The 24,886-nt window shown below is 37.0% G+C and overlaps 8 protein-coding genes and 1 long non-coding RNA gene across 12 annotated transcripts; 3 read left to right on the plus strand and 6 right to left on the minus strand.

The window, feature by feature from the left end:
• Positions 1–40: 40 nt before the first annotated feature.
• On the minus strand, positions 41–2,952 carry AUG7 (nuclear matrix protein). The gene is made up of 9 exons (NM_121768.5): positions 2,655–2,952; positions 2,387–2,472; positions 2,228–2,289; positions 2,001–2,092; positions 1,720–1,845; positions 1,345–1,435; positions 895–1,002; positions 561–659; positions 41–458 (listed from the first exon to the last, which is right to left on the minus strand). The coding sequence occupies exons 1-9, from the start codon at positions 2,786–2,788 to the stop codon at positions 267–269; spliced, it is 990 nt and encodes a 329-aa protein (NP_568354.1). The 5' UTR covers positions 2,789–2,952; the 3' UTR covers positions 41–266.
• Positions 2,953–3,666: 714 nt separating this feature from the next.
• On the plus strand, positions 3,667–5,295 carry AT5G17630 (Nucleotide/sugar transporter family protein). Its single transcript, NM_121769.4, has one exon. It carries the CDS (start codon positions 3,808–3,810, stop codon positions 5,059–5,061), a length of 1,254 nt encoding a protein of 417 aa, NP_197265.1. The 5' UTR covers positions 3,667–3,807; the 3' UTR covers positions 5,062–5,295.
• AT5G02755 lies at positions 4,925–5,220 on the minus strand. Its single transcript, NR_142625.1, has one exon. It is a non-coding gene; the product is annotated as an other RNA (long non-coding RNA).
• On the minus strand, positions 5,268–7,649 carry ASG1 (nuclear factor 1 A-type protein (DUF1005)). Its single transcript, NM_121770.4, has 3 exons — positions 7,288–7,649; positions 6,158–6,834; positions 5,268–6,073 (listed from the first exon to the last, which is right to left on the minus strand). The coding sequence occupies exons 2-3, from the start codon at positions 6,760–6,762 to the stop codon at positions 5,380–5,382; spliced, it is 1,299 nt and encodes a 432-aa protein (NP_197266.1). The 5' UTR covers positions 6,763–6,834; positions 7,288–7,649; the 3' UTR covers positions 5,268–5,379.
• Positions 7,650–11,010: 3,361 nt separating this feature from the next.
• On the minus strand, positions 11,011–12,805 carry AT5G17650 (glycine/proline-rich protein). Its single transcript, NM_121771.3, has 3 exons — positions 12,550–12,805; positions 11,808–12,134; positions 11,011–11,565 (listed from the first exon to the last, which is right to left on the minus strand). Exons 2-3 carry the CDS (start codon positions 12,094–12,096, stop codon positions 11,333–11,335), a joined length of 522 nt encoding a protein of 173 aa, NP_197267.1. The 5' UTR covers positions 12,097–12,134; positions 12,550–12,805; the 3' UTR covers positions 11,011–11,332.
• Positions 12,806–12,880: 75 nt separating this feature from the next.
• AT5G17660 (tRNA (guanine-N-7) methyltransferase) lies at positions 12,881–15,308 on the minus strand. The gene is made up of 8 exons (NM_121772.2): positions 14,878–15,308; positions 14,606–14,662; positions 14,443–14,518; positions 13,987–14,066; positions 13,815–13,864; positions 13,637–13,721; positions 13,429–13,527; positions 12,881–13,335 (listed from the first exon to the last, which is right to left on the minus strand). Exons 1-8 carry the CDS (start codon positions 15,142–15,144, stop codon positions 13,111–13,113), a joined length of 939 nt encoding a protein of 312 aa, NP_568355.1. The 5' UTR covers positions 15,145–15,308; the 3' UTR covers positions 12,881–13,110.
• AT5G17670 (alpha/beta-Hydrolases superfamily protein) lies at positions 15,302–17,069 on the plus strand. Its single transcript, NM_121773.3, has 6 exons — positions 15,302–15,531; positions 15,757–15,929; positions 16,020–16,072; positions 16,184–16,298; positions 16,391–16,513; positions 16,585–17,069. The coding sequence occupies exons 1-6, from the start codon at positions 15,415–15,417 to the stop codon at positions 16,931–16,933; spliced, it is 930 nt and encodes a 309-aa protein (NP_197269.2). The 5' UTR covers positions 15,302–15,414; the 3' UTR covers positions 16,934–17,069.
• Positions 17,070–17,213: 144 nt separating this feature from the next.
• Positions 17,214–21,486, plus strand: AT5G17680 (disease resistance protein (TIR-NBS-LRR class); the record flags this gene model as incomplete). 2 transcript variants are annotated; one of them, NM_001343517.1, is made up of 4 exons in its annotated part: positions 17,214–17,801; positions 17,879–18,977; positions 19,076–19,375; positions 19,468–21,486. In NM_001343517.1, the coding sequence occupies 4 exons, from the start codon at positions 17,332–17,334 to the stop codon at positions 21,484–21,486; spliced, it is 3,888 nt and encodes a 1,295-aa protein (NP_001331467.1). The 2 variants fall into 2 exon arrangements, with proteins under 2 accessions (NP_001331467.1, NP_197270.1); NM_121774.1 differs by having other exon boundaries at positions 17,332–17,801; positions 17,882–18,977.
• TFL2 (uncharacterized protein) lies at positions 21,475–24,096 on the minus strand. Of its 3 annotated transcripts, none has more exons than NM_121775.3 (6): positions 23,511–24,088; positions 23,172–23,197; positions 22,984–23,070; positions 22,116–22,871; positions 21,973–22,033; positions 21,475–21,884 (listed from the first exon to the last, which is right to left on the minus strand). In NM_121775.3, exons 1-6 carry the CDS (start codon positions 23,868–23,870, stop codon positions 21,837–21,839), a joined length of 1,338 nt encoding a protein of 445 aa, NP_197271.1. In that variant the 5' UTR covers positions 23,871–24,088; the 3' UTR covers positions 21,475–21,836. The 3 variants fall into 3 exon arrangements, with proteins under 3 accessions (NP_197271.1, NP_001330016.1, NP_001330017.1); NM_001343519.1 differs by having other exon boundaries at positions 21,504–21,884; positions 22,984–23,091; positions 23,511–24,093; NM_001343518.1 differs by having other exon boundaries at positions 21,504–22,033; positions 23,511–24,096.
• Between the last annotated feature and the right edge of the window lie 790 nt (positions 24,097–24,886).

Genomic DNA, 24,886 nt, shown 5'->3' on the forward strand with positions numbered 1-24,886 from the left:
AGCTTGAGACGATTCACACGGGCAGTTAGTTGAATATGTTTGCATTTTATTGTTTTTGTCCTAAATGTGTAGCATTAGTGAAATATTTGGTCGATGAGAAATTTTACCTTTAGATTTGATTTGGTTAATTGACAGAAGCAAAAAAGTGCTGAAAAGAGTTACAATTCTTGAGATCAAAACATCCACCCTAAAATGATTTCTAACGAATACAACTCATCACATTCATGGAGTTGAACCCTTTATCAAGTGTGGTCAACTCAAGACAGTTAAAGACGCTCACCTTGCTCACGAGCAATAGAAGCCGAGAGGATTCCAAGATCTCGATTGAGAACAGTTAATGCAGCTTCACAGTCGGATACGATTCTGGTTACAGAGGATGGCTCTCCAGCAACTGTCCCCGAGGATCCAATCGAAAGTGCTGCATGTGAGTCTCTTAGGTTCTTCAAGTTCCCTAGGAACTGTTGCCAAACGATTTGTGTATCAGAATCAAAGTATAAATTATATGGACTCAATATAGTCGATACAACCAAGTATACAGATAGAAGGAGACAATGGGGCACCTTTAAAAGCATATTATATGCTTCTAGTAAACGGTTTGCAGCAGGACCAAAACCATGAAGCTGAGGCACTTCCATCATATGCGTCCATGGACGAATTTCCTGAAAAAAGTCCAAACATAGTGATAAAGATACAACGGCTTATTTTTCAGTTTCTGGAAAAGATAGTCAGATCATAAGATATTCAGAGGCATTTTTTGCGACATGGAAGCAGCATGACAGAGACAAATAGCAGATTTCATGTCTACAAGAAAAAAGCTGAACTTATGCATTTTACTTCTAGCTAATCTAGGTTGATAGGGAGAGAGAATTATGAGTTAGTATGAAAAAGAAATACCTTTGTGTAGATTGTATTGAATGCCCTAGCTGTTTCAAGAAACGATTCTAAACGAGCCCTTAGTTGAGATTCCACTTCAGTATATTCTTCATCTGGGTTGTAAGCATGCTGAAAGGAGAAAACAGACATATTTCTATCAACGTCAATAAGTAGTAGGAATTATGTATATGACTGTTTCCTTCTATCAACAAGTCATTAAGTAGTAGGAATTGAGTATGCATATATACATATTAGTTACATTATGAAGTTCAAGTCTTGGCTACATCAGAATCAGAGACTACTTATAAAGAGAAACAAGAGCTATATGTTAAGCAATTGGTATATGCAGTTTACATGTAAACGTGCGATAAGTAATAAGCTGAGTGAAATATATTAAGTCTGATGAAACAGTAAATGAGTTCTGTAGTTAAGAGTCAAAACATAACTCTTTATGGGGAAACAAAAGCACACCTTTGCTGCCAAGTCATCGACTTTCTGTTGAAGATTAGAGAGAATCTTGGCCTGTTCTGAAAGTTTTGTCTCCAGTTCTGAAACATCTGGTCTGCAAATAAACTTCCATTAAGGAACATAATGTCACTACATCTGCTGAAACATGAAGCAACAATTTAAGGACTAAGATTTGCAAGTACAATAGTAGTATAACTTAAAGCTTGATTTTAAACGGAAAAACACATTGCTAACCCTAGTGACTCATAGTAGCAAAGTTTTAATTTGGAAAACTAAGTTCACATTTACAATTCATATGAAAAAGTCCATTACCCACAATGACTAAATAGTGAGAAAAGGTGCAATAACTTGGAGATAACAGGAGAAAATGGTTCTTACAATGGATATATCGACTGGATCTGCACATCAGCAGGGAACAGTTTGCATTCCTCAGAAAATATAAGAGACTGTCTCTCTGCAATAGCATCTATGAGCTGAATATCTTTGGCAACTTGCTCATCAATACTGAAGAATAAGCAAAATCATTGTTATGCAGTCTTATGCTCAAAGAACAAAACACATAATAAAGTCGACGGGAATAAGGAAGATGAAAGACTACAAAAATGCCACACTAATGATAAAAACTGGTGGAAGATATCAGATACAAGTGACATGTCTACCTCCATTCTTGATTATCTGAGAAGAGGCTCGCCTCCACTAAATCAACAATATTGCGAAGCATTTCCATCCGATCTTCATAGGTTCCATGTCCCTAAAAGTTTGAAAGATTTGCAAAACAAAAGAAAATTGAAAAGTGGAACCCATGCTTGCACTTTGACAAATTATGGAACTTGAGCAAATACAGGTAAATGCATAAATCCAGTAAGGCTACTTGAAACAAACTTACTTGAATGGCTTCAATGTCTACAGTTGGTGTAATCCCCAAAAACTTTGCAATCTCTGCCAAATCTGAAACCGAGAAGTCACTTACACATCAAAAACTAATATAGTCTAAGATAATAGCTAGGCAATGTTCAAAGGCCAACACGATCAAAGAAACACTTACATTGAATACGAACAGTTTCTTCATCACGAACTCCAGCATCTCCTTGGAGATTTTGCTGTGAGAAAGGTGATTTATCACCTAATAACCTTCAAAGACAGAGCCAGAGAAGAAACAATAAGTAAACCCCATCGAATTTTGTGATCAGAGCTCGAGAAATTCAAAATGTTGAGAGTTCACATTGATATTCAAAATTCAGAGAATTCCCAGCATTTTTCTGGTAGAAGAGAATCGAATAAGCTATAAAAGAAGGAGAGGAAGAAAGAGTTACTTGAAAAAGAGCCATTCGAGAAGAGCATAACGTTCCATCCCGGCGAAGAGGAGAGACTGAGCTGGAGCATTTGCCCTAGGGTAACTTAGCAGCCGTAGCTTCTTCTGTATCTCTTCCATTTGCTTCGCCGCCATTTTCCTATCCAACTGATTCTGGCGACGGCTTCAACACCGATTCAAATCTCGAGATCTGACACTAGTCTCGTCTTCTTCTCTCAAAAACTTTTTAAAAGCCTAATTTACCACATTGGCCCATTTTCTCATCTCCAGCGTGTAAACAGTGAAAACAAAACCCAAAATGAAAAAGAAAAAACAAACTTAAGTAATTTAACATCAATGGACCTAAAGTTTTCTCTCAAAACTTTAAAAAACTAATTTTACCATATTGGCCTTTTTCTCATCTCCTGCGTGTAAAAAGTGAAAACAAAACCGAAAGGAAAAAACATTAGTAACTTAACATCAATAGACCTAATTGATCTGGGTGATGTAAAAAGGTAAAATATTCGAATGATTGCGGCGGTTAGAATGGACAAAACCGGTGCGGACCAATTTTAAGACTACTTTTACATTGAAAGAAATTGGATCTCGATAGATTATTGTTCGCTATAAAAGAAAATGGTTTAATCCGTTTTACCCACCACATTCATTCAAAACCAAAATATTTGGATAAACAATAAAAAAATCATAAGCAATAACAAAATAATATACGATATGAAAAAATAATGATAAAAGACAAATGATGGCATCGGTTCCGATTTTGTTATTGTTAACAATCAGAACGAAATAGTTTTATCGTGAAGTTTTTTGTTAATCTAACATTTAAAATTATAAAATTTACAAATTAAAAATTCCAAAACTTTCAAATGTGAGTCCCATTTTTTTGAATCTCGAGACATTTTCCACAATGCTTTTCAAATAGGATGGGACATTTTACCAATTATATAACTAAACAAAATAATTGGAATAATTATAAAAAGAGTACTATATTCGAAGAAGGAGCAAAGTCCAAGAACAGAGCTTTCAAAAAATTGTTGTACTTCCCAACGGATCTCTGACGTTTGGTCCAGAGCCGACGACGACCCACAACCGAAACCAAGAGCTATCTCTTTTTCCTCTTCTCTCTCTCCTTCTCTACCTGCGTTCGTGCTTAAACAATGATCTCCCTGAATCTATCTCCTTCCCTCAATCCGGGTCTCCTCCACAAGACCCGGACCTGTCAACAACCGACCCGTCTCTCTGCTCTTCTCGTCACCAACCCTAAACCCTTCAATCACAGACACCCACTAGGGCTTTCACCGATTCCCAATCTCCAGATTCGTGATGTTTCCGCAAAACCCTTGCTTTCACTCACAAACCCTGAATCCTCATCTGGGTTCTCGAGAAAACCCAGATCCATCGCCGCCGTTGGCTCATCGGATTCAAATCCAGACGAAAAATCCGATCTTGGTGAAGCGGAGAAGAAAGAGAAGAAGGCTAAGACTCTTCAGCTAGGGATTGTGTTTGGTCTTTGGTATTTCCAGAACATCGTCTTCAACATCTTCAACAAAAAGGCACTCAATGTCTTTCCTTATCCATGGCTTCTCGCTTCGTTTCAGCTCTTCGCAGGTTCTATTTGGATGCTTGTCTTATGGTCCTTTAAGCTTTACCCCTGCCCTAAAATCTCCAAGCCTTTTATCATTGCTCTCCTTGGTCCTGCATTGTTCCACACTATTGGACATATCTCAGCTTGTGTCTCATTCTCCAAAGTCGCTGTTTCGTTCACTCATGTTATCAAATCAGCAGAGCCTGTCTTCTCTGTTATCTTCTCGTCTTTACTCGGTGATTCGTATCCGTTAGCTGTCTGGTTATCGATTCTTCCGATTGTTATGGGTTGTTCTTTAGCTGCAGTCACTGAAGTGTCATTCAATTTAGGTGGATTATCAGGAGCTATGATTAGTAACGTTGGTTTTGTCTTGAGAAACATTTACTCTAAACGTAGCTTACAGAGCTTTAAAGAGATTGATGGATTGAATCTATACGGTTGCATCAGTATACTCTCTCTGCTTTATCTGTTTCCCGTGGCGATTTTCGTTGAAGGATCACATTGGGTTCCAGGTTACCATAAAGCCATTGCATCTGTTGGGACACCATCAACGTTCTACTTTTGGGTTTTGCTCTCTGGTGTCTTCTATCATCTGTACAACCAGTCTTCTTACCAGGCACTCGACGAGATCAGTCCATTGACTTTCTCTGTTGGGAACACGATGAAGCGAGTCGTGGTGATTATCTCCACTGTTTTGGTGTTTAGGAATCCTGTTAGACCTCTGAATGCTCTTGGATCAGCCATTGCGATTTTCGGTACCTTCTTGTATTCTCAGGCCACTGCAAAGAAGAAGAAGATTGAAGTGGGAGGTGATAAGAAGAACTAAAGGTTTTAAGTGCAAAACCAAGGTTTACTTGAGCTTTTTCTTTCTTTCCAAGTTTTTTCTTTTTTTCTTTTGCTGTTTTTGATTTCATTATGAGACTAGAATTATCATTTCTGTTGACTGGTTTAGTTGCTTTAAAGACTTTGATCTACTTAGTTCTTGACCTCGTCTACTTGATGTTTTTCCATTGATATAAAGTTGGTCTGATTCTGAGAAGAGTGAAATTTCTTAATCCTTAAGCCAGTTTCTTCCTAATACAATGAGACTTTGAGTCCAATTCAAAAACTGTACACTAAAACACACAAAAGAGAGTTCCTTTCTTCACCAGGAGTAATGCCGGAACCTTCTCCGACTCGTTCTCCTAAAAGGTTTACAAGCAAGAATGCTAAGATCAACAGCTGCAGCAAGTGCCATGAAAATGGCTGCATCTTCCACACAAGTTACATGTCTCATAGCTAATTGTACAACGGGCTTGCTGCTTTTCCCTTCCCCTTGCACTCTCGAGCTCATTACAAACCCACCTCCAGAGACACACTGTCCCAACCCTGAGAAGTCTCCACTACTCTGCGGGCTTGGAATTGGTGTAGCTGCAACTGTTAGCATCTGTTTATCCGTGTCGATTAAAAATTCCCCACCTTTCTCAGCGCTGATGAGGATTTCAGACATTAAAACATCTCCAACTTCTAGACCGTTTGATAGAAGATGGAATCTGCAACACACGGAGTCTCTGATCCCGCGTTCCCGCCAAGCTTCGAGCTTTCCCCATGGCTGCCAGCTGTTTGGTCGAGATGGGTCAGGCCGGACCACAAGCCAAGCACCCGGGTTGGACTTTGCGACCCAATCACATCCAGTGGATGGAACAAAAGGAGTTGTTATGAAAGCAGCAGCAACTGCAGAGCCAGAGAGATCATGTATCTTCACCTTCCATCCTTTTCTTTCACGTCTCTCACTCTCAAGCTCAGTTCCATCGCCTGAACTTGACCAGTACCCATTCAACGGATCCACCTGTGACACCCTGAAGAATCAATACCACCATTAGTAACTAAACAAACAGTACAGAGAGAGAGATTTATGCATATATGAAGAACTCAAATGTCACCTGTCTCTGCTAAACTTGCAACTGAAGATAGGTTGCTTGACCGAGCCACGGAGCTGAACTATCTGAGGGCTCAAGGTAGTAACATCCTCAAACTGAAAAACATATCGAGGATCAGGATCAAGTTTCACTTTCAAATGAAGCTCTGCAGCACCATCCCGCTTGGTCTTTCCAATACTGATCCAACCATTGAAAAGAATCATTGGTTTTCCTTCTCCCCATTCAGGACCTACCTCCAACTTAAACATCCCAATCTGCTGTCTTTTGCCACCAACACCGCAATTCAAACTCTTTTTACCCGTGAAAACCGAGATTTCCAAGTGAGCATGAGGACTATAGAAGCATCCAGGTGTCAAAAGAGCTCTTAAATCAGATTCTTCAAGATAAAAGCTAGTGGAAATACTGTGATGGTCAGGAGCTGCATCAAGGGACGGCATCAAAGGGATAGATGTTGTTTGAACAGGAAAGCCTCGTAGTTTTATTTCGCAAGAGCATTGAGAAGAAAAGTTCTTCTTCTCATTAGATTTTGAAGTAGAGTTTATAAGGACCTTGGGAATTCTCAAAGCAAGAGAGCCAACCGAAAGACGAATGAAAGCTTGAGGATCCATTAAATGTCAGAAATGTTTCCCCATTGGTTCAGAGATGATGCATATCCATGGTGGTATGATCAATCAATCAACCTAACAGGCCAAAACCAGAGACGAAAGAGATCAAAACAAAGTTAGTTTCATCTTTAAACCATATCAACAGAAACTTAAAACACAACTGAAATATGACAAAAACACAGTCTTCAGCTAATTAGATAATCCTCAAACTGAAATTGAAATTTCCCTCTTTTTTTATAACTGCCTTCTTGATTACAAAACCACTAAGCTAGAGAATTTAATGTCTATTTTTTCTTCCATAAGAACAAAGCTCACATGACTTATACCATTAGTAAGCTCTAAGAGAATAAATTAGTTTAGATTAAACAAACAACACAATTACATGTAACAAACATTAAAGCTGAAAATAAGCTCAAAGAACAAGCCAGAACCAATTGAAGTCAAGGGAAAAACAGAGAAAAAAAAGCAACAAACTTTATGGAATTAGGATTTTACCAAAATGAGTCAAATAAGAATTAAGCAACAAACCTGTTAAAACCCGTAAGCATTAGTTTCAAGACAATCTGATAGATCCCAAGAAAGTTTAGACCTTTGAAAAATCCTCTCGTAAAACTCAAAAAAAGGAGAAAACTTTATCAATAAAAAAAAAATATGTGAATAGTGAAATGGTGGAGAATCAAGAGAGAGGGAACATAAACATGAAAATTCGTAGAAAGAAGAGAGATTTAAGATTATGATGCGATTTCGATTTTGGTTTTCACAGAACCCCAAAGAGAGAAACTTTTCTTCTCTCTCTCTTTCTCTCGTTTTTGCTGTGTATAAGTAAAAATATTGAAGAAAAATTGTGTGATATTTGCTACGAAATTGACGGGGAGAATATAAACATAAATAAAGGGTTTCTATTTTTGTTCCTTAATGCATTTTCTCTCCTCTTTTATTATCCTTTTAACGTCAACGTACTTTACAAAAACATAATCTCTTCATTTCTCCAAATAATATAATATGAAATTCGACTAGTTTCTGTAAAATCAATAATTATGAAAAGCATAATTCATCCATCAAATTATAGTTATATAGTTAAAATGATTTTTTCGTAAAAAAATGAAAATATAATACAAAAAATATGATGGAAGATGGGTAATTATGATTATATACATAAAAAAATAGAACTGTAGTTTTTATTTTATATATCTAAAAATAAAATGGTTTCTTAAATATATACTAACAAACATGTTAATATGTTATGATGCTTAAAGAGTTGTCCACTCAAATTCTATCACATCATATTTTTCATTTTTCTTATACTTATATACATATTTTTCTTCTGTCGAATATACATTTTGATTTTGGATTTTCAAACAAAAATATTCTGAATTAGTTTTATAAATAAGTGTAAGCAAAATTTCACAAAAATATGAATTTGAAGTTTGTAACTAAGATATGTATTGAGAATACTCAATATATCAAAGTGATATTCGTTGTCTAAGTTCAATATGATTCAAAGAAAAACATGATTCAATATCTCTACCTATACTTTGTAAAATAATAGACCCATCCTCGAAGCATGTTGAGGAAGAATAATGATCTGTTTAATAAATGGTTGTCAATTATAAAACTTCACGCAGTCGAATTATTGAACTAGAGGTAGGTTAATAGTGTTTGGTGGAAAAAAAATACTAATAATAATGGAATCGAAGTCAATAACAAATGAAACAGTATAATAACAAAATACAAACGTTTGTTATTTATTATCTTAACTCTTAAGAATAAACAAAAAAATAAACAAAAATAGATGGATGGGTACGTGAATACAGCTGGAGCCATGTTTCTTCTCTTCTTTTTTCCCATTCAATATTTACATACAAATAGAAGAATAACGAAAAGCTACAAAAAAATCTAATCACTTTCAGACACATAAGCCTGACTTCATATCCCAACTGTCCACTTTATTTTATTAGGTTTTCTTAAGAATGCAACCTACAATTATTTGTTTCTTCTAAATTACATGTATTTTATGAATTAATGCACTAATAGACGTGACCATCCAAATTGTGTATTATTTTAAAAAAATTTGTTGATTTGATATTCATTAATAAATTTGTTAAATCTGGATTGTTATTTTTAGTTTTTCTTATATAGATTAAGTTTAGTTATAAATATAAGAAATTGATTACAAAGAAAAAAAGAGCCGCAAAAGAGGAAAGGGATAGAGATGGGTTATCGAGGAGCTGACATGTTCGACATGTGCCTCTTACTGTCATTTACTTCATCAATCTCAGACTTCTTCTTGCCCTCTTTCTCTTTTATATTACTATTTTTTTTTTATAAAAATGCTATTGTCTAGATTCTCTGAATTAATGATGTTTAAACTGTTTTCAGTCAAACTAATTGGGGATTAAAAGAAAAAATAACGTTTAAGCAACATGTGAGTTTTGGATACAAGCAGAAAACGAGGAAAAAAATGTAGAGACTTGTGGACTTGTGTCACTTGTCTATTAAGCAGAAATAAATAAATAAAGCCTTAGAAATTTGAAAATTTCGTATGTCTATAGTCATACTCATATACATTCTCGAAGATATTTTATTTTTGTTATTTTGTGGATATGATAAAGAGTTGTAGCTAGTGGTCATTGCTGAAGAGTATGCGCACCAAAGAAGCATAAGTGTGTGAGAGACACATATTATATGCGATGGTGTTTATGTAGTTTATTAGAATATCTATCTTTATGTGGATTGTAGTTTGTGTTTGTTGAAATTGTAATTAAGTGTTAGACGGTGGTACGTTAGCTTTGCCGGTTATGCATAATTGAAGTCTAGATTCGGTGGAGAGTTCAGCTCAACACTGGTCGGTTATGAAAAACTGAATGTAATTAAATAAAACGGTAAATTAAGAGGATCGTGCTAGCATTTATACGTGTTAAATGGAATATTTCCTTCTCTCTTTTTGAGAAGATTTGTTGTTGGAAATGGTCTCAAAATTGTGGTTTAGAAGAACCAAAGTTTGTTAACAAATTTCGTATGTATTTTATTTTAGTTCTCTTTCACTATTTCATATCTTTTTGTAATAAAAAAAAAACTATTTGGTCTTAAAATCGTTAAAACTAGTAGTTATTGTCGATCATATAGCGGTTAAAAAGAAAAATATACATCTTATAAAATCAATTTTGAGTTTGACAAATAGGATGATAAACACAAGATTACTATCACTACATAAATTTTATTGTGTCTGCGAAATTGTCAATTATCTTTTAATTCTTCCCTTTATCTATACACCCTTCTTTTCATGATTCTCTCTATCAATGCATTTTATGCAAAAATGTAAAATGTTAATTCTCTCTTTCTTTCGTTTTCCTTGAGAGAGTTTGATTGCATCCATCATCTTGAAAATTTAGAATATTAGGACACCTGATTATGAGAATTAATTAGTGACTTCTTACGGACCTTTCTTGAACCACTTAGGAGTGTTCTTTTTTCTTTTTGGTATCAAGACGAACAAAGCTCATAGCTAAAGTTTATCAGTACAAGTTTTCTTATTCATCTTCTCTATCTGCCGGGCTATTTGTTTTTGGCTAAAGTAGGTTGTTTATATATAACTCATTACAGCTCCAAAATTCTTAATAAATCAAGAACTTGGCATTTATATATGTAGTAAGCATCCTTGATTTTTTTTTTAAAAATAAATGAACAAGGTCAAAGTTCTGGTTAAACTAATCTTTTGTCATGTTCTACTTTTGATATTTAATAACATAGATATAATTGAAAATATTTTGTTATTATCGAAAACCTAAAATCATAACAACACTAAACGCTGAGACATGTTATCATCATATTAAGACCTCAGTCTACTAAACAAGTATATATCACTAGAGTCTAAACTAACATAAACTCAAATCAAATCTAAGTTTGTGTACCCGCCTAATCCTTTATTTTATTTTTCATAGTCGTATACATCCAATTATCATATGATTTATTTATAAAACCATCAAATTCACAGATCAAATACATTGATAAATTATTGATCAGTTTTGTATAAATTAAAACTAGTGGCACGTTGGAGAGATAATGTTGTCTTTTGCCAACTTTTTACAACTCTTTTGGCATTTTTGTCTTTCCACTTTGTAATTTCCTAGGTTGGCAGCAAACTCAAAAGCATCTAATACACTCTTTATATACAAAATCCAAATTACTTTTTCATCTATCATCTATGGTTCATATATTCCTTAAACCAAACCAAGAAACAATTTCCCAATAGACAAAAATGGATAAGTATCAACAAAACCAATTATCTTAATAACTTCAACTCCAAAAAAAGTGGAAAGAAGTTTATTGAAGATTCCACATCAACAACAATATTAAAGAGTGATCGTTTTCAAACAAGTGGATCTCAGTTTCCAACTACCAAAAGGAGCAAACTTTATAACAAGCTTGATACAACCAAATACAGAAAAGAAAGATCACAACTTTCTAATCTCTAGGCTTGGAACCATAATGCAATTACAAAGACTTTAATTTTTTTATTTTTATGTAATGATAATGTATGGTCTTTGAATTGGATTAATCTTTTGGAAAACAATCACTTCCATTTCTTGAAGAATTTCCCTTTATGCTTCCCAAACATGCCGTGTTTACCGAATTTTCCGTGCTTGAACTTACCGTGTTTGAACTTCCCGTGACCGTGATACCCGTAGCCATAGCCATGACCATGGTGGTGACCATAGTGTCCATGGTGGTGAGACATATGGTGAGCACCAGCTGCTGCAGCCACTCCACCCGCTATAATCGCTCCTATGCCTCCATGGTGATGTCCTGTCACATTAATTTGGTTTCAACATCAACATTAAGTCTAAAGGTCTCTATTGTCTATTGTTACAAAAGCCATTTGACGAATGAATTTTGTTTGAAGATGCTAAAGGTTATAGGATCATTTGGCAAAAACAAATACACACTAAACATAAAAACATACATCAACAAAAATCTAAAGCCTAAATGTGGTGACATGTAAAGATATTTGTAAGAGAAAGAATGAAAAATGTTGAGATTGAAATTACCTGAGTGAGATGGACGGGGATAACCGTGAGATGGATAACCGTGAGCAGGATAACCGGCTGGAGGATAACCAGCGGGAGGATAACCAGCAGGAGGGTAACCACCATGTGGAGGATAAGCAACTGGTGGATAGCCATGAGGAGGAGGAGGAGGCGGGTATGGATAAGAAGATCCATAACCGTGACCATGATGACCGTAACCATGACCGTGAGGCGGGTATTGGCCGCCTGCAAACCCTGCTAAGTTGTGGAAGAATCCTCTGTCACTGTGGTTATGTTGATCATTTCCCATTTCTTCACACTTCAATTTCAGAATAAACGGTTCCTAAACTGTAAACAAGAAAACACATTGGCATTAGGTTATGAAGGAAAACAGATACCTTGTTGCATCAAACACATTGGCATTAGGTTAAGAGAAGGGCAAAAACAGCTGTTTCTTTTTCTCTACAGATGGAGACATATCGTTCACAGAAGATACTTGTGACTATAGTTAAGAAACTTGACCAACATTAAAATCCATTTTCACACATACAAAGTCCTTCTCTAACTAACAAGAAGAATCATTAAAACATTCTAGGTATGATTTCTAGGGTTAGGGTTTCAAAATCCCTGCTCTAACAGAACAAAGTGCATTTTAATGTAAAACAACAGAAAGATTCTCATATCACAAGATTGAATGCTATTCAACACACAAAACCTAGAAAAAAAAATACGACTCTAAACAAAAGATTAAAGATTTGTGTACCACAAGCTTAAGGGTTTTTGATTCTTTCTTTCTGATTCCCGCTAATTCGACTCTGCGACGGTCTTTAACAACGAGAACTGATTTGATTTCGAAATTCTCAGAGTGGGATAACGCTAAGAAAGATGACAAAGAGTCGTCTGAACATATATAGTTCTGCCTTCGTCGAAGCAGAGGAAACGCCTGAGACGCTGCTAATCGAGCCGTAGTTTCCACGCTACGCGTTTGCTTTTATTCTTCAAGATAATATATAGTATTAATTACAGTATCTTCAGAAATGAAAACATATGTCTTCTATTGTTTATATGAGGAAAGAAAAATTCGAATAAGTTCTAGATATTGAAAAATGTTATTACGATAGGATCTGATTCCAGTCAAATTAATACACCTAATCCATTACAGATTTTACTACCATTTTAAAGTCACGTGACTTTTACATAATCTAAAATCAAAAGAGCGAAAAATAAAACAAGAGGTCGGTACGGTTCGGTTTAGCATTATTAGAAAGTAGAAACCAAACCAAACTGAATTGGATAACGTTCATTGATCAGAATAGGTAATAGGTCATGTTTCTGGTAATAGCTGACGTTTCTGGTAAAGTCTTCTGTAGATTCTTGCACCTTCGAACTCTGCGTGGATCTCTCGTTCTGTTCTTATACCCATCGGGTTTTCCGTTAACCACCCATCCTCTGTGTCAACTGTGTCCATGTGTTGAAGAACATTTGATTCCTCGTCCAACTGATCTCTCATGTCTTGAGCCACATCCAGCACATCGGATTGCACAAATATCTGTGCACAACCAGTAACAAAGAAAATGTATATAGTTAAGTTTAAACTGTAAAAGAACCAGTAGTGTTGGTAGGCAGTAAGCAAAACACTTACTTTTCCACCGGGTTTTAGGTTTTGAAGAATGGAATTCACCAAAGGCTTTTGAACAACACGTCTCTTTTGATGACGTTTCTTGAAATGAGGATCCGGACACTGCATTTTTACACGTCAAAACAAATAAGTTGGATTATCATCACCACCTGAAGAAAGAGCCGGTAAATATAGCTTTCTCGGATGCTTACAACTTTCTTTTATCACTTACCAAGATTGAGACAATCTCCAATGGTCCAGGATAGCTCGATATAAGATGTTCAAAAGAAACCATGGCGTTTGCAAATATGAAGTGTCTGAAACCCATCCATCAAAGAAGTTATCAACAGAGTATATAACATAGGTGTATTCAAAAAATCTTTCCTAAGGTTTTGGGATGCAGAGATTACACGTTTGAAAGTCCGAGCTCATTCACCCAAAAGTTGGCGCGCTTGACCAGCTGCAAAGAAATGTGACAAATTAAACTTCATTAGGCCAAAGATACCGAAAGATACATCAGCTTAAGTAGATGAATGATCAGCTGGAAAACATCAAAACAGTCAAAAGGAGATAGATCCTTACTTTCTGACGTATTTCCAGCCCCAAGTAATTTCTTGATTCAACATTCTTATTGGCTTGCCATAGGAGAAATCTGCCACTACCTAAAATATAATGACGTAGCCACAGGTTAGTAGAAGAATCCAAGTTCAAAAACCAATTACAAGGCAGAGAGGCAAGAACGGAAATCAAATGGGAAACTTTTGGCCTTTAAAAGTTGAAACACATTCAAGCATGAAAGAGGCGCAAGACCAGGAACGATATAAAGGAGAGCTATTTGACTACTCAAAATTCAAATTCAGATTCCAGGGAATTATACCAATTACGCAACCAAAAGTCTCCAACAACTAGTGTATAATGTAACTTAACTAAGAAAACAGGATCTGCATAAGTATATATCAATTTTCAGAAGAAGATATAAATAGATTTGAGTTGAGACAAAGCATAAGTCCCACAAGTCTAAGCAAGCTCACAAGTTACCACTTCCAATATCCACCATAAGAGGAAGTGATGGATCCTTATAAACTTCATCCCAAACAGGAACTGGAGCTGGTTTCTATCAGAAAGAAGAACAGTATAAATCAGTTTTAGTGTTTCACATATCATTTCAAAAGTCACAAACTTTGCAACATCATCAACTTACAGAGAAAGAGGAACTGAGAGGATTAACATGCTGTCTGATTCTTACATGACCCACTTCCTGCAAATAAAACAGAGAGAAACACAAATTATACTCAACCACTAATTAGAGATACTGATAGACCAGAGTCTATGAAGATGAAAAGCTATCTACTTGGAACAAAAAGAGAAAAGAACACTAATCGAAACAAAAACAATACCCAGAAAGCAAAGACTGGAAAAGGAAACAAATTTAGGGTAAGCAAAAACAGAGGGAGAGAGAAGAAAGGAGGATACTTCAGATATCTTATGATTGAGGTTAAGTTCTGCATACTCCAATTCCACCAATTCATTGCTTCTCAGATCCTTAAAATCGACACAAACTGAGGTAGACGCTGACGAAGACGCAGAAACGGCATTAAATGCTCTAAAGCTGTTACAATGGCGAGGGATTTTGTGTTCCCTCATGAAGATAAACGGAGATGATGCTAAGGAGAACACCCTTTTCGCCAGGAGCAATGGTGTAGCTGAAGACGAAGAGCAAGCTTGACATAGAGAAGCCATTTTTGTTAGAGAAACAGAGGAGGATTGGATTCAATTCCAGACCATAAAAATGTTTTCTTTTAGTGTTCTTCTCCTGCTTCTTAAACCCAATGAAGGAAGAAGAAAGCTGTGATCTCAATCTAGAAAACGTTCAAGAGTTTTGTACTTAATGTGATAAGAATCGAAATAAATGGGGTGTTTGTGTAAATACATTAAAATGCTTAAGAACTTGTGGATTTTAAAAACTCCAGCTTTCTCCGCTTGAGCTCATCATAGCCACTAACCAAAAAGATGGCCTCGGCGATGGTTACATCGCTCAGGCTGAGGCCAAACTTCTCCGCAGCCACGTCACCCTCCTCCTCTTCTTCCGCCGGAAATGTCAAGTACCGACCCGCCGTAATTCTCCCGGTAAATAATCTCCGTCCTTTGATTGAGACAACTATGGCGGAAAATGTGTGGTTCCAAAATTTTTTTTTATTATTTTCACTGAATTTTCTGTTTCTTATAGTTTTAAGTGTTTTCCTGCATTTTCCTTTAGAAACATATTTAAAGTCCAAAACTTGGTTTTTGTGTTATATGATTCAATGGTGGGTTTAGTGTCACTATGGCTGCTTTGTGGAATTGGTTTATTAGGGTTTAGGGAATAATACAGGAGACTACAAGAAGCTGGAGGTAACATTGGGTGAATACGGTGTTCCTGCTGTGGTTGCAGCTGTATCAAGGCTTGATTGGTTTAGAAATGCAGCCGGTTTGGTTGATCCAGCCTACTGGCGTGGCACGCTCCGCCCTCGTCCTGTTCTTGATTGGTACTGATTGCTCAATGAATGTATCACTTGTTTTGTGTTTTGAATTTTTTGACTGGTTTCAAATGATGAGTCTTTTATATGGTTGATCAGGTACTTGAATAGAATTGATGATGCAGTCCGTGAAGCCAATGAGCTAGCTCAAGGTAAATCTCACATTTGATTTGAAGCTTTTTGTTCTTGGATCAGACTTAGCTGCTAGTTTCAGTTGTGAATCGCGGTAACCATAAAACTCGGTAGTTTTGCGTCATTTATAGGTCAAGGATTGTGTTTGATTGGACACTCAGCTGGAGGATGGCTTGCTCGAGTTTACATGGAAGAATACGGAAACTCTGATATCTCCTTGTTGTTGACACTTGGTACGCCTCACTTGTAGGTAACATACATGTCGATTACATTTTTTAGACCTTTCAAGAGATATTGCTTCGATGTTTTGACCATGTATGGTTTTGTATCCCGTTTAGACCACCACCGAGAGGACTTCCGGGGGTTATTGATCAAACAAGAGGTCTTCTCTATTATGTCGAAGAGAATTGTGCAAAAGCTGTTTACACTCCTGAGCTGAAATATGTCTGTATCGCCGGGAGGTAATGCTTCTTCTAGAAACCATATATGTGTGGAACCTCTGTCCAATCTGAATTTAGTACTTCATGTGTAGATACATTCGTGGAGCTCGTTTGGTTGACAATGCAGATGCAGATATTGATTCTGATGTAACTGTTGGAATCGACAGTGGAGAAGGGATTTCAGAACTTGCTATAGCAAGCAACAAGAAGAGTGGTACTTTCCGTGCTCGTTTTGTAGGGCAAGGATACAAGCAAGTATGTGGAAGAGCTGATGTGTGGGGTGATGGAGTAGTTCCTGAGGTTTCAGCTCATCTTGAAGGTGCACTTAATGTTAGCTTCGACGGTGTTTACCATTCACCTGTTGGTTCAGACGATGAAACCAGACCTTGGTATGGCTCACCGGTTATTGTAAAGGACTGGATTCACCACCTCCTTGAGTGATTTTACAACACTGATTCGTTTCATTGTTTCTATCTTTTGACTCGCAATTCAAACTCTAATCACATAATGTATTTATATTTCTTTCACTATTGAATGATCCAATTCTATCAAAATGCCATCAAGAAGAGATTTGAGTAAAAGCTGCTAGATTTCGGAGAATCACTGCTAAATTGCAAACAAGGTCAAAAAGTTTTGATTTTGACTCTGTCTCTGTCACGCGTCATTGAAAAGTTGGAACCTTTGACTTCTGGGTATCATTTTCATGGTTCCAAGGTTTTGGAGATACTGGATGATGATGATAGATACCTGCTTGAGCTAAAATAGTAAGAAGGACAAGAATTGTCGACTTTAACTGCAATTGATGGAATCTATGTGGTAGTAGAGCTCAGAGACAATCCATGGCTTCTCTTCCTTCTTCTTCTTCTTCTTCTTCTTCAACAGTGTGGAAAACGGACGTTTTCGTGAGTTTTAGAGGAGAAGATGTGCGTAAAACATTCGTGAGCCATCTATTCTGCGAGTTTGATCGGATGGGGATTAAAGCTTTCAGAGACGATTTGGATCTACAGAGAGGAAAATCCATCTCCCCTGAGCTTATAGATGCGATCAAAGGCTCCAGATTTGCCATTGTTGTGGTCTCTAGGAACTACGCAGCTTCAAGCTGGTGCTTAGACGAGCTCTTGAAGATCATGGAATGTAATAAAGATACGATTGTACCCATTTTCTACGAGGTTGATCCTTCGGATGTGAGAAGACAGAGAGGAAGTTTCGGTGAAGATGTTGAGAGTCACAGTGACAAGGAGAAAGTGGGGAAATGGAAAGAAGCTTTGAAGAAATTAGCTGCCATTTCTGGTGAAGATTCTCGGAATTGGTAAGTTTCTAAAACAGTTTAGTTGGTGTATATTCAAAGTTAGTATTAAAGTGATGACTTTTGTATGGTATTGGTAGGAGGGATGACTCAAAGCTGATTAAGAAGATTGTTAAAGACATTTCTGATAAATTGGTTTCTACTTCATGGGATGATTCAAAAGGTTTGATTGGAATGAGTTCTCATATGGACTTTCTGCAGTCTATGATATCTATAGTGGACAAGGATGTTCGAATGTTGGGGATTTGGGGAATGGGTGGAGTTGGGAAAACTACGATTGCCAAATACTTATACAATCAACTCTCAGGTCAATTTCAAGTTCATTGCTTCATGGAGAATGTGAAGGAAGTCTGTAACAGATATGGAGTTAGGCGTTTACAAGTGGAGTTTTTATGCAGAATGTTTCAAGAGAGAGACAAAGAAGCGTGGAGTTCGGTTTCTTGTTGCAATATAATAAAGGAAAGGTTCAGGCACAAAATGGTTTTCATTGTTCTTGACGATGTAGATAGATCTGAGCAACTGAATGAATTGGTGAAGGAGACTGGTTGGTTTGGTCCGGGAAGCAGAATCATCGTGACAACACGGGATAGACATTTGCTACTTTCCCATGGAATAAATTTGGTGTATAAAGTGAAGTGTTTACCCAAAAAAGAAGCTCTCCAGCTCTTTTGTAATTATGCTTTCAGAGAAGAGATTATACTTCCACATGGGTTTGAGGAGTTATCGGTTCAAGCTGTTAACTATGCTTCTGGTCTTCCACTGGCTCTAAGAGTTTTAGGCTCCTTCCTTTATCGAAGAAGCCAAATTGAATGGGAAAGTACTCTTGCTAGGCTTAAAACTTACCCTCATAGTGATATCATGGAAGTTTTGAGAGTTAGCTACGACGGATTGGATGAGCAAGAGAAGGCTATTTTTCTCTATATATCATGTTTTTATAACATGAAGCAGGTTGATTATGTCAGAAAACTTCTGGATCTTTGTGGCTATGCTGCTGAAATCGGAATAACGATACTTACCGAGAAGTCTTTGATAGTTGAATCAAATGGATGCGTAAAGATACATGATTTGCTTGAACAGATGGGTAGAGAGCTTGTTCGTCAACAAGCAGTTAACAACCCAGCCCAACGGTTACTATTATGGGATCCTGAAGACATATGTCATTTGCTGTCAGAAAATTCTGTAAGTTAGAGTGCATGTGCTTCTCTTCTCGTTCTATCTTTTAAGAATTTTCATGTAGATGGTTTTGACTTTTGATAGCTTCTTCTTCATTTCTTTAGGGAACACAACTTGTTGAAGGAATCTCTCTGAACCTCTCTGAAATTTCTGAGGTATTTGCTAGTGATCGAGCGTTCGAGGGATTGTCTAATCTCAAACTTCTCAACTTCTATGATCTTTCGTTTGATGGAGAGACTAGAGTGCATCTACCTAATGGCCTCAGTTATCTCCCACGCAAGCTTCGTTATCTCCGTTGGGATGGATACCCTTTAAAGACTATGCCTTCAAGATTTTTTCCTGAGTTTCTTGTTGAACTTTGTATGAGTAATAGCAATCTTGAAAAACTTTGGGATGGGATCCAGGTAATTTCTCTATAAAAACTCCAGATAAGTTTTCTTTTTGCTATTTGCGATTGGACGAGAAGACTAAATACATCTGATGTGAAAAATTTCAGCCTCTGAGGAACTTGAAGAAGATGGATCTTTCTCGCTGTAAATACCTTGTCGAAGTTCCAGACCTCTCAAAAGCCACAAATCTGGAGGAACTAAACCTTTCCTATTGCCAAAGCTTGGTTGAGGTTACTCCATCTATCAAGAACCTAAAGGGACTTTCTTGCTTCTACTTGACTAATTGCATCCAACTCAAGGACATTCCGATTGGAATAATTTTGAAGTCGCTTGAAACAGTGGGAATGAGTGGATGCTCAAGCCTAAAGCATTTTCCAGAAATTTCTTGGAATACTAGAAGACTCTATCTGAGCAGTACAAAGATAGAGGAACTTCCATCATCAATCAGCCGTCTCTCTTGTCTGGTTAAATTGGATATGTCAGATTGTCAGAGACTCAGGACTCTTCCAAGCTATCTAGGGCACTTGGTCTCACTGAAATCCCTGAATTTGGACGGTTGCAGACGTCTTGAGAACCTCCCAGACACGTTACAGAATCTAACATCTCTTGAAACGCTTGAAGTGTCTGGTTGCCTTAATGTCAACGAGTTCCCTCGTGTTTCCACGAGTATAGAAGTTCTGCGTATATCTGAGACATCAATTGAAGAAATTCCTGCAAGGATCTGTAATCTCTCTCAGCTTAGGTCCTTGGATATCTCAGAAAACAAAAGACTTGCATCACTTCCGGTAAGCATTTCTGAGCTAAGATCACTTGAAAAGCTCAAGCTTTCTGGATGTTCTGTACTCGAGAGTTTTCCACTAGAAATTTGTCAGACAATGAGCTGCTTGAGGTGGTTTGATTTAGATAGGACTAGCATTAAAGAACTACCTGAAAACATTGGGAATTTAGTAGCTCTTGAGGTGCTTCAAGCCAGTAGAACAGTGATAAGGCGAGCACCATGGTCTATTGCACGACTTACCCGTCTTCAAGTTTTAGCGATTGGGAATAGTTTCTTTACTCCAGAAGGTTTGTTGCATTCTCTTTGTCCTCCCTTATCAAGGTTTGATGACTTGAGAGCTCTGAGCCTAAGCAACATGAACATGACAGAGATTCCTAACAGTATTGGTAACTTATGGAATCTACTAGAACTAGATTTGAGTGGGAACAATTTTGAATTCATCCCCGCAAGCATCAAACGGCTCACCAGGTTGAACAGACTGAATTTAAACAATTGCCAGAGACTTCAAGCATTGCCCGATGAGCTTCCACGAGGTCTCTTGTATATCTACATCCATAGCTGCACATCACTAGTGAGTATCTCAGGTTGCTTCAACCAATATTGTCTGCGAAAGCTTGTAGCTAGCAACTGTTACAAATTGGATCAAGCAGCGCAGATTCTCATTCACCGTAACTTGAAGCTAGAGTCAGCAAAACCAGAACACTCTTATTTTCCTGGAAGTGACATACCCACTTGCTTCAATCACCAAGTCATGGGTCCTTCGCTGAATATACAGTTACCTCAGAGTGAATCATCGTCTGACATTCTGGGATTTTCTGCCTGCATCATGATTGGAGTTGATGGACAGTACCCGATGAACAATCTGAAGATACACTGCTCTTGTATATTAAAAGATGCTGATGCTTGTGAGCTGGTTGTTATGGATGAGGTGTGGTATCCTGATCCAAAAGCTTTCACAAACATGTATTTTGGATCAGATCACCTTCTCTTATTCAGCAGAACCTGCACGTCCATGGAAGCTTACAGCGAAGCCCTGTTTGAATTCTCAGTCGAAAACACAGAAGGAGATTCCTTTAGCCCGCTTGGAGAGGTTAAAAAATGTGCGGTACACCTTATATCACTCAAAGACATGATGCAAGAGTTCTCTAATGACTCTGACAAAATTCAGAGTTCTGATTTGGATCTTCCAAAGGCATTTGATGACGCAAGAATTTTGAAAAGAAGAGCATATGAAACTGAGTTCTTGCATAAGGAACAACTAAATCCCAAGAGGATCAAGTTTCTTCCAGTTCCTTTGGCTCGAGAGCGTCATTCCAAATTACATCAGCGAAATGTCATACGAAAGTAAAAAAAATTACTTGGTTTGCTTGTAAACATAATTATTATATATTGATTGATCACATATATTTTGATAACATCAACATATCATGAACTTGATCTTTGAAGAAGCAAGTACAAGAAAACTTCCGCTATAAGAAGCAAAGGTCCAAGTAACAAGATTTACTATGATAGAGATAGAGAGTGAACACAACGAACCCGAGGAGATAAATTACAATCTGAAACCTCCCGGAGACGCGATACAAAATCCAATTGTCGCTACCTCGACTCTACATGTTGCACTGCTAGAATAAAGAAGCCATCTAATCTTTTCTACCTACAAGGGCTGTGTACAAACAAATTCTTACCATTCCGGATGATTTAAGGCGTTCGATTGTACTTGAGATGTTGCTCATAGAATTCAATCAGCTGGTGTGGGAAAAACAAATTAGAAAAGCTAATAAGAAACTTCCAAATGAGTAAGTGCAGAAAAAAAAAGCTATAAAGATAATCTTACGAGATGAGGATTGTGAGCCTTGAGAAATCTGTTGTCCACCAATGCTTCCTTCCCATCAGACCTATGAGAGTAACCAAATAAGTACAATTGTACAAATATGAAATCAAATTACGAGAAATGACCAAAGAGCTAAAGAGACAAACCTCAGCGCTAAAAAGGTCACCAACACTTCCTGGACATTGTCTGATACAGATGCTGTAAAACTCATTGGTTTAAGTATCTTCGTGATGTCCAACTCCTCAATCTTGGTTTTCTGAGACAAATTACAATTTTCCATCACACCAGGATATTCATTCCCCATCCTTGCAATCCTACCAAAAGAGTCTAATGTAGTCAAATCTGGTGTCAGATTCTGATCTGTAGGTGCTGTGTGGTTGTTACTTGTGGATCCATCTTGTTTGAATCTTTTCACAGAACCAGACTTCCTCCGCTTAGCACCTATGAAACGACTGTTCTTATCAAGCTCCTTAGGATAAACCTTGAGAAGGCCATTGGGTCTTACATTATCACCTTCAGAACCAATGCCTCCTCCTTGAGAACATCCTGCACCGTTACTATTGTTGACTGGTCCTCGTAGCTCGTTAAGTGTTGGATCATATTCTTTCTCATTGTCAATCAAACGAACTTGTCGGGCCATCCCAACACTCCCACTGTTGGCTTCAACTTGGTTGGATACATAAGCATTCTTCGCTTCCACATCTCTATTTAATAGACTCGAACCGCTTAGGTCTAGTGGATCAGGAATGTCAGGAAGGCTAGAGTTGTTGAGAGACGTAGAAGAGTCAGATTTCTCAGTAGCATCATGTGATGTAGATGTTAAACGTTGCTTCTTCTTCATCTGAGAATGAGGACCTGCATATTTGCGCTTCCGTTTCCTACCAGGCTTTCCTGGCTTCAAACTTTGAAACATATGAAACAAGAAAGCAAATCCATACATTAAACCAAGAAAATCCATGAAACAATCAATTCAAAAGTATCACAAAACTTTTATATAAGATTCCATTTACTTACCTTCCCTCAAAGGCATCTATAACATCAGCAATAGACTGGAGATTCTCTAAAGGCTCCCATGTGTTGGCAGTTTCAGGCCATCCGCGCCTTTCACAACCGAGTTTATAACTTATGTCAATGGAAAAACATATGTTTAATCAAGAACAACAAACTTAAAAATGAAACCAAGTAAGATTAGAAAAACTCACCATTTAATTAGATACTGAACCTTGCCCTACAAATACAAAAAAAAAAACAGTACCAAAATGCAGAATCAGAATCATTCAATCAATCAAATCCAAGAAGATATCAAACATTAAAGATCATTTTCTTCCTACAACATATAACAACCACAGAATCAAAACTTTGGTTCGTTATAAACTACTCTGTTACGATGATTACTAACTACTAAAGCAGCCACTTTCTCACACCAATGTGTAACCTACGTTTGATACTTATCTTAAACCTAGAAAACCTAAAACCTCAACTAATTATGGTTAACAAAAACAAACCACATTTGCTGAGTGAAGACGAAAAAAGGAGCTTACTTTTCGAACTCTCTTACGACGAATAGCTTCAATTTCATAAAACCCTTCATCAAGCTTTGGCCTTTCCTCTTGCCCACCTTCTCCTTCTCCTTCTTCATCTTCCTCATCACCTCCATCATCTTCATCCTCGTCCTCTTCTTCTTCTTCATCTCCATCCTCCGTAGGCCTATCATCACCAATCTCGCGAAGAATCGACTCTCCACTTCCACCTCCACCTCCCCCTCCGCCGTCGTCACTGCCAAACCCACCGTCTCCACTAATTTTCCGGCTTTCTCCGACTGTTTCCACCGCCGTCTCCGCCTCACCAGCTTCGTTCAACACCTGGGGTTTCTTCTTAACAGCACCACTTGCCCCTTTCATTTCCTGAGTATTCGAGCCTCCCAAACCTGAAGGAGGAGGGTGAATCAAGGTAATCGCGTTCTCTTCTCTTCTTCTCCTTTTTAGAAATCAAGGATTTTGGAGGAAGAAGATGAAGAAAGATTGAAACTTTTTCTCTATTTCTGAGGTTTTTGTTTTTGCAGGAAGAAGACCTGACCTGACCTCAAAGACCAGTTTTTTCACTTTTTTGGATTCTCTTTTTTTTTTTTTTTTTTAATATCACAATAGGAAAAGTTGAATACAGCAAATTCTTAACGTTTATAATCTAATTAGAAGAGATTATTTCTAATTACTAATATGAAAATAATAAATACTACTGAAGAAAATATGTGAAGGTAAATTAAATCGAAAAATATATTAAACTGAAAACATTTTCTTTAAATTAGAAATAAAAGAACATCGTGCTCTTGCTCCTTTTACAAGGAAATCAACTAGGACATTATTACAACTTAAAAAAAAATCAAAGGAGATTGAAAAATCAGAAAATAAGTCTCATAAACTAAGATTCTCACTCCAAGTCTCCAAGTGCACTGCAAAGGCAGACAACTTAGTTGGATCTCCTAACATCATCATCAATAATTTTCAGCAATATCTCATCCAAACCAACAGAAAAGAAAGTCCTTCTCCAAGATAAACTTCATCGAGATTCAGATTCTTTCATTCCAAAGTATAGTTATCTTGATAGTAACTATGTGATTACTGCTCGAGTTTTAGCCTCAACTTTTGGTGGGCTAAAGTTCTATTTTCTTCAGTTTAGTGTGTTTGTTCTATACTTTGTCCAACCAAAACTTGTTTCTTTGTGATTAGTACTTGTACACTAAATGATGCATGTTTTGATCGCTTTGTTAAATTTGAATTGTTACTATAAAATTTGCAGTTCTTTTTTTGTTTAAACGTTAGAAAAATAATAATTACTATTATTATTTAAAATGGTGATATGAAAGAAGTAAAAAGGAAGAAAAAAAACATTCATTAGGATCGGTTCATAAATAGGGGGA

Source organism: Arabidopsis thaliana, chromosome 5 (assembly GCF_000001735.4).
Source record: "Arabidopsis thaliana chromosome 5, partial sequence".
In the NCBI taxonomy this organism is placed as follows: domain Eukaryota; kingdom Viridiplantae; phylum Streptophyta; class Magnoliopsida; order Brassicales; family Brassicaceae; genus Arabidopsis; species Arabidopsis thaliana.

Excerpts from the sequence above, each read along its gene's own strand:
- AUG7 (NM_121768.5), bottom strand. The coding sequence starts at position 2,788 with ATGGCGGCGAAGCAAATGGAAGAGATACAGAAGAAGCTACGGCTGCTA. Across the intron at positions 2,093-2,227 it reads TAGACATTGAAGCCATTCAA|GGACATGGAACCTATGAAGA; the intron begins GTAAGTTTGTTT and ends TCAAACTTTTAG. Across the intron at positions 1,846-2,000 it reads TCAGATAATCAAGAATGGAG|TATTGATGAGCAAGTTGCCA; the intron begins GTAGACATGTCA and ends CTTATTCTTCAG.
- AT5G17630 (NM_121769.4), top strand. The coding sequence starts at position 3,808 with ATGATCTCCCTGAATCTATCTCCTTCCCTCAATCCGGGTCTCCTCCAC.
- ASG1 (NM_121770.4), bottom strand. The coding sequence starts at position 6,762 with ATGGATCCTCAAGCTTTCATTCGTCTTTCGGTTGGCTCTCTTGCTTTG. Across the intron at positions 6,074-6,157 it reads TGCAAGTTTAGCAGAGACAG|GGTGTCACAGGTGGATCCGT; the intron begins GTGACATTTGAG and ends TTGATTCTTCAG.
- AT5G17650 (NM_121771.3), bottom strand. The coding sequence starts at position 12,096 with ATGGGAAATGATCAACATAACCACAGTGACAGAGGATTCTTCCACAAC. Across the intron at positions 11,566-11,807 it reads TCCCCGTCCATCTCACTCAG|GACATCACCATGGAGGCATA; the intron begins GTAATTTCAATC and ends TTAATGTGACAG.
- AT5G17660 (NM_121772.2), bottom strand. The coding sequence starts at position 15,144 with ATGGCTTCTCTATGTCAAGCTTGCTCTTCGTCTTCAGCTACACCATTG. Across the intron at positions 14,663-14,877 it reads TCAATCATAAGATATCTGAA|GAAGTGGGTCATGTAAGAAT; the intron begins GTATCCTCCTTT and ends TTTTATTTGCAG. Across the intron at positions 14,519-14,605 it reads CTCTCAGTTCCTCTTTCTCT|AAACCAGCTCCAGTTCCTGT; the intron begins GTAAGTTGATGA and ends TCTTTCTGATAG.
- AT5G17670 (NM_121773.3), top strand. The coding sequence starts at position 15,415 with ATGGCCTCGGCGATGGTTACATCGCTCAGGCTGAGGCCAAACTTCTCC. Across the intron at positions 15,930-16,019 it reads CCTCGTCCTGTTCTTGATTG|GTACTTGAATAGAATTGATG; the intron begins GTACTGATTGCT and ends ATGGTTGATCAG. Across the intron at positions 16,299-16,390 it reads ACACTTGGTACGCCTCACTT|ACCACCACCGAGAGGACTTC; the intron begins GTAGGTAACATA and ends TATCCCGTTTAG.
- TFL2 (NM_001343519.1), bottom strand. The coding sequence starts at position 23,870 with ATGAAAGGGGCAAGTGGTGCTGTTAAGAAGAAACCCCAGGTGTTGAAC. Across the intron at positions 23,198-23,510 it reads GTCGTAAGAGAGTTCGAAAA|GGCAAGGTTCAGTATCTAAT; the intron begins GTAAGCTCCTTT and ends TTGTATTTGTAG. Across the intron at positions 22,872-22,983 it reads ATAGATGCCTTTGAGGGAAG|TTTGAAGCCAGGAAAGCCTG; the intron begins GTAAGTAAATGG and ends TATGTTTCAAAG.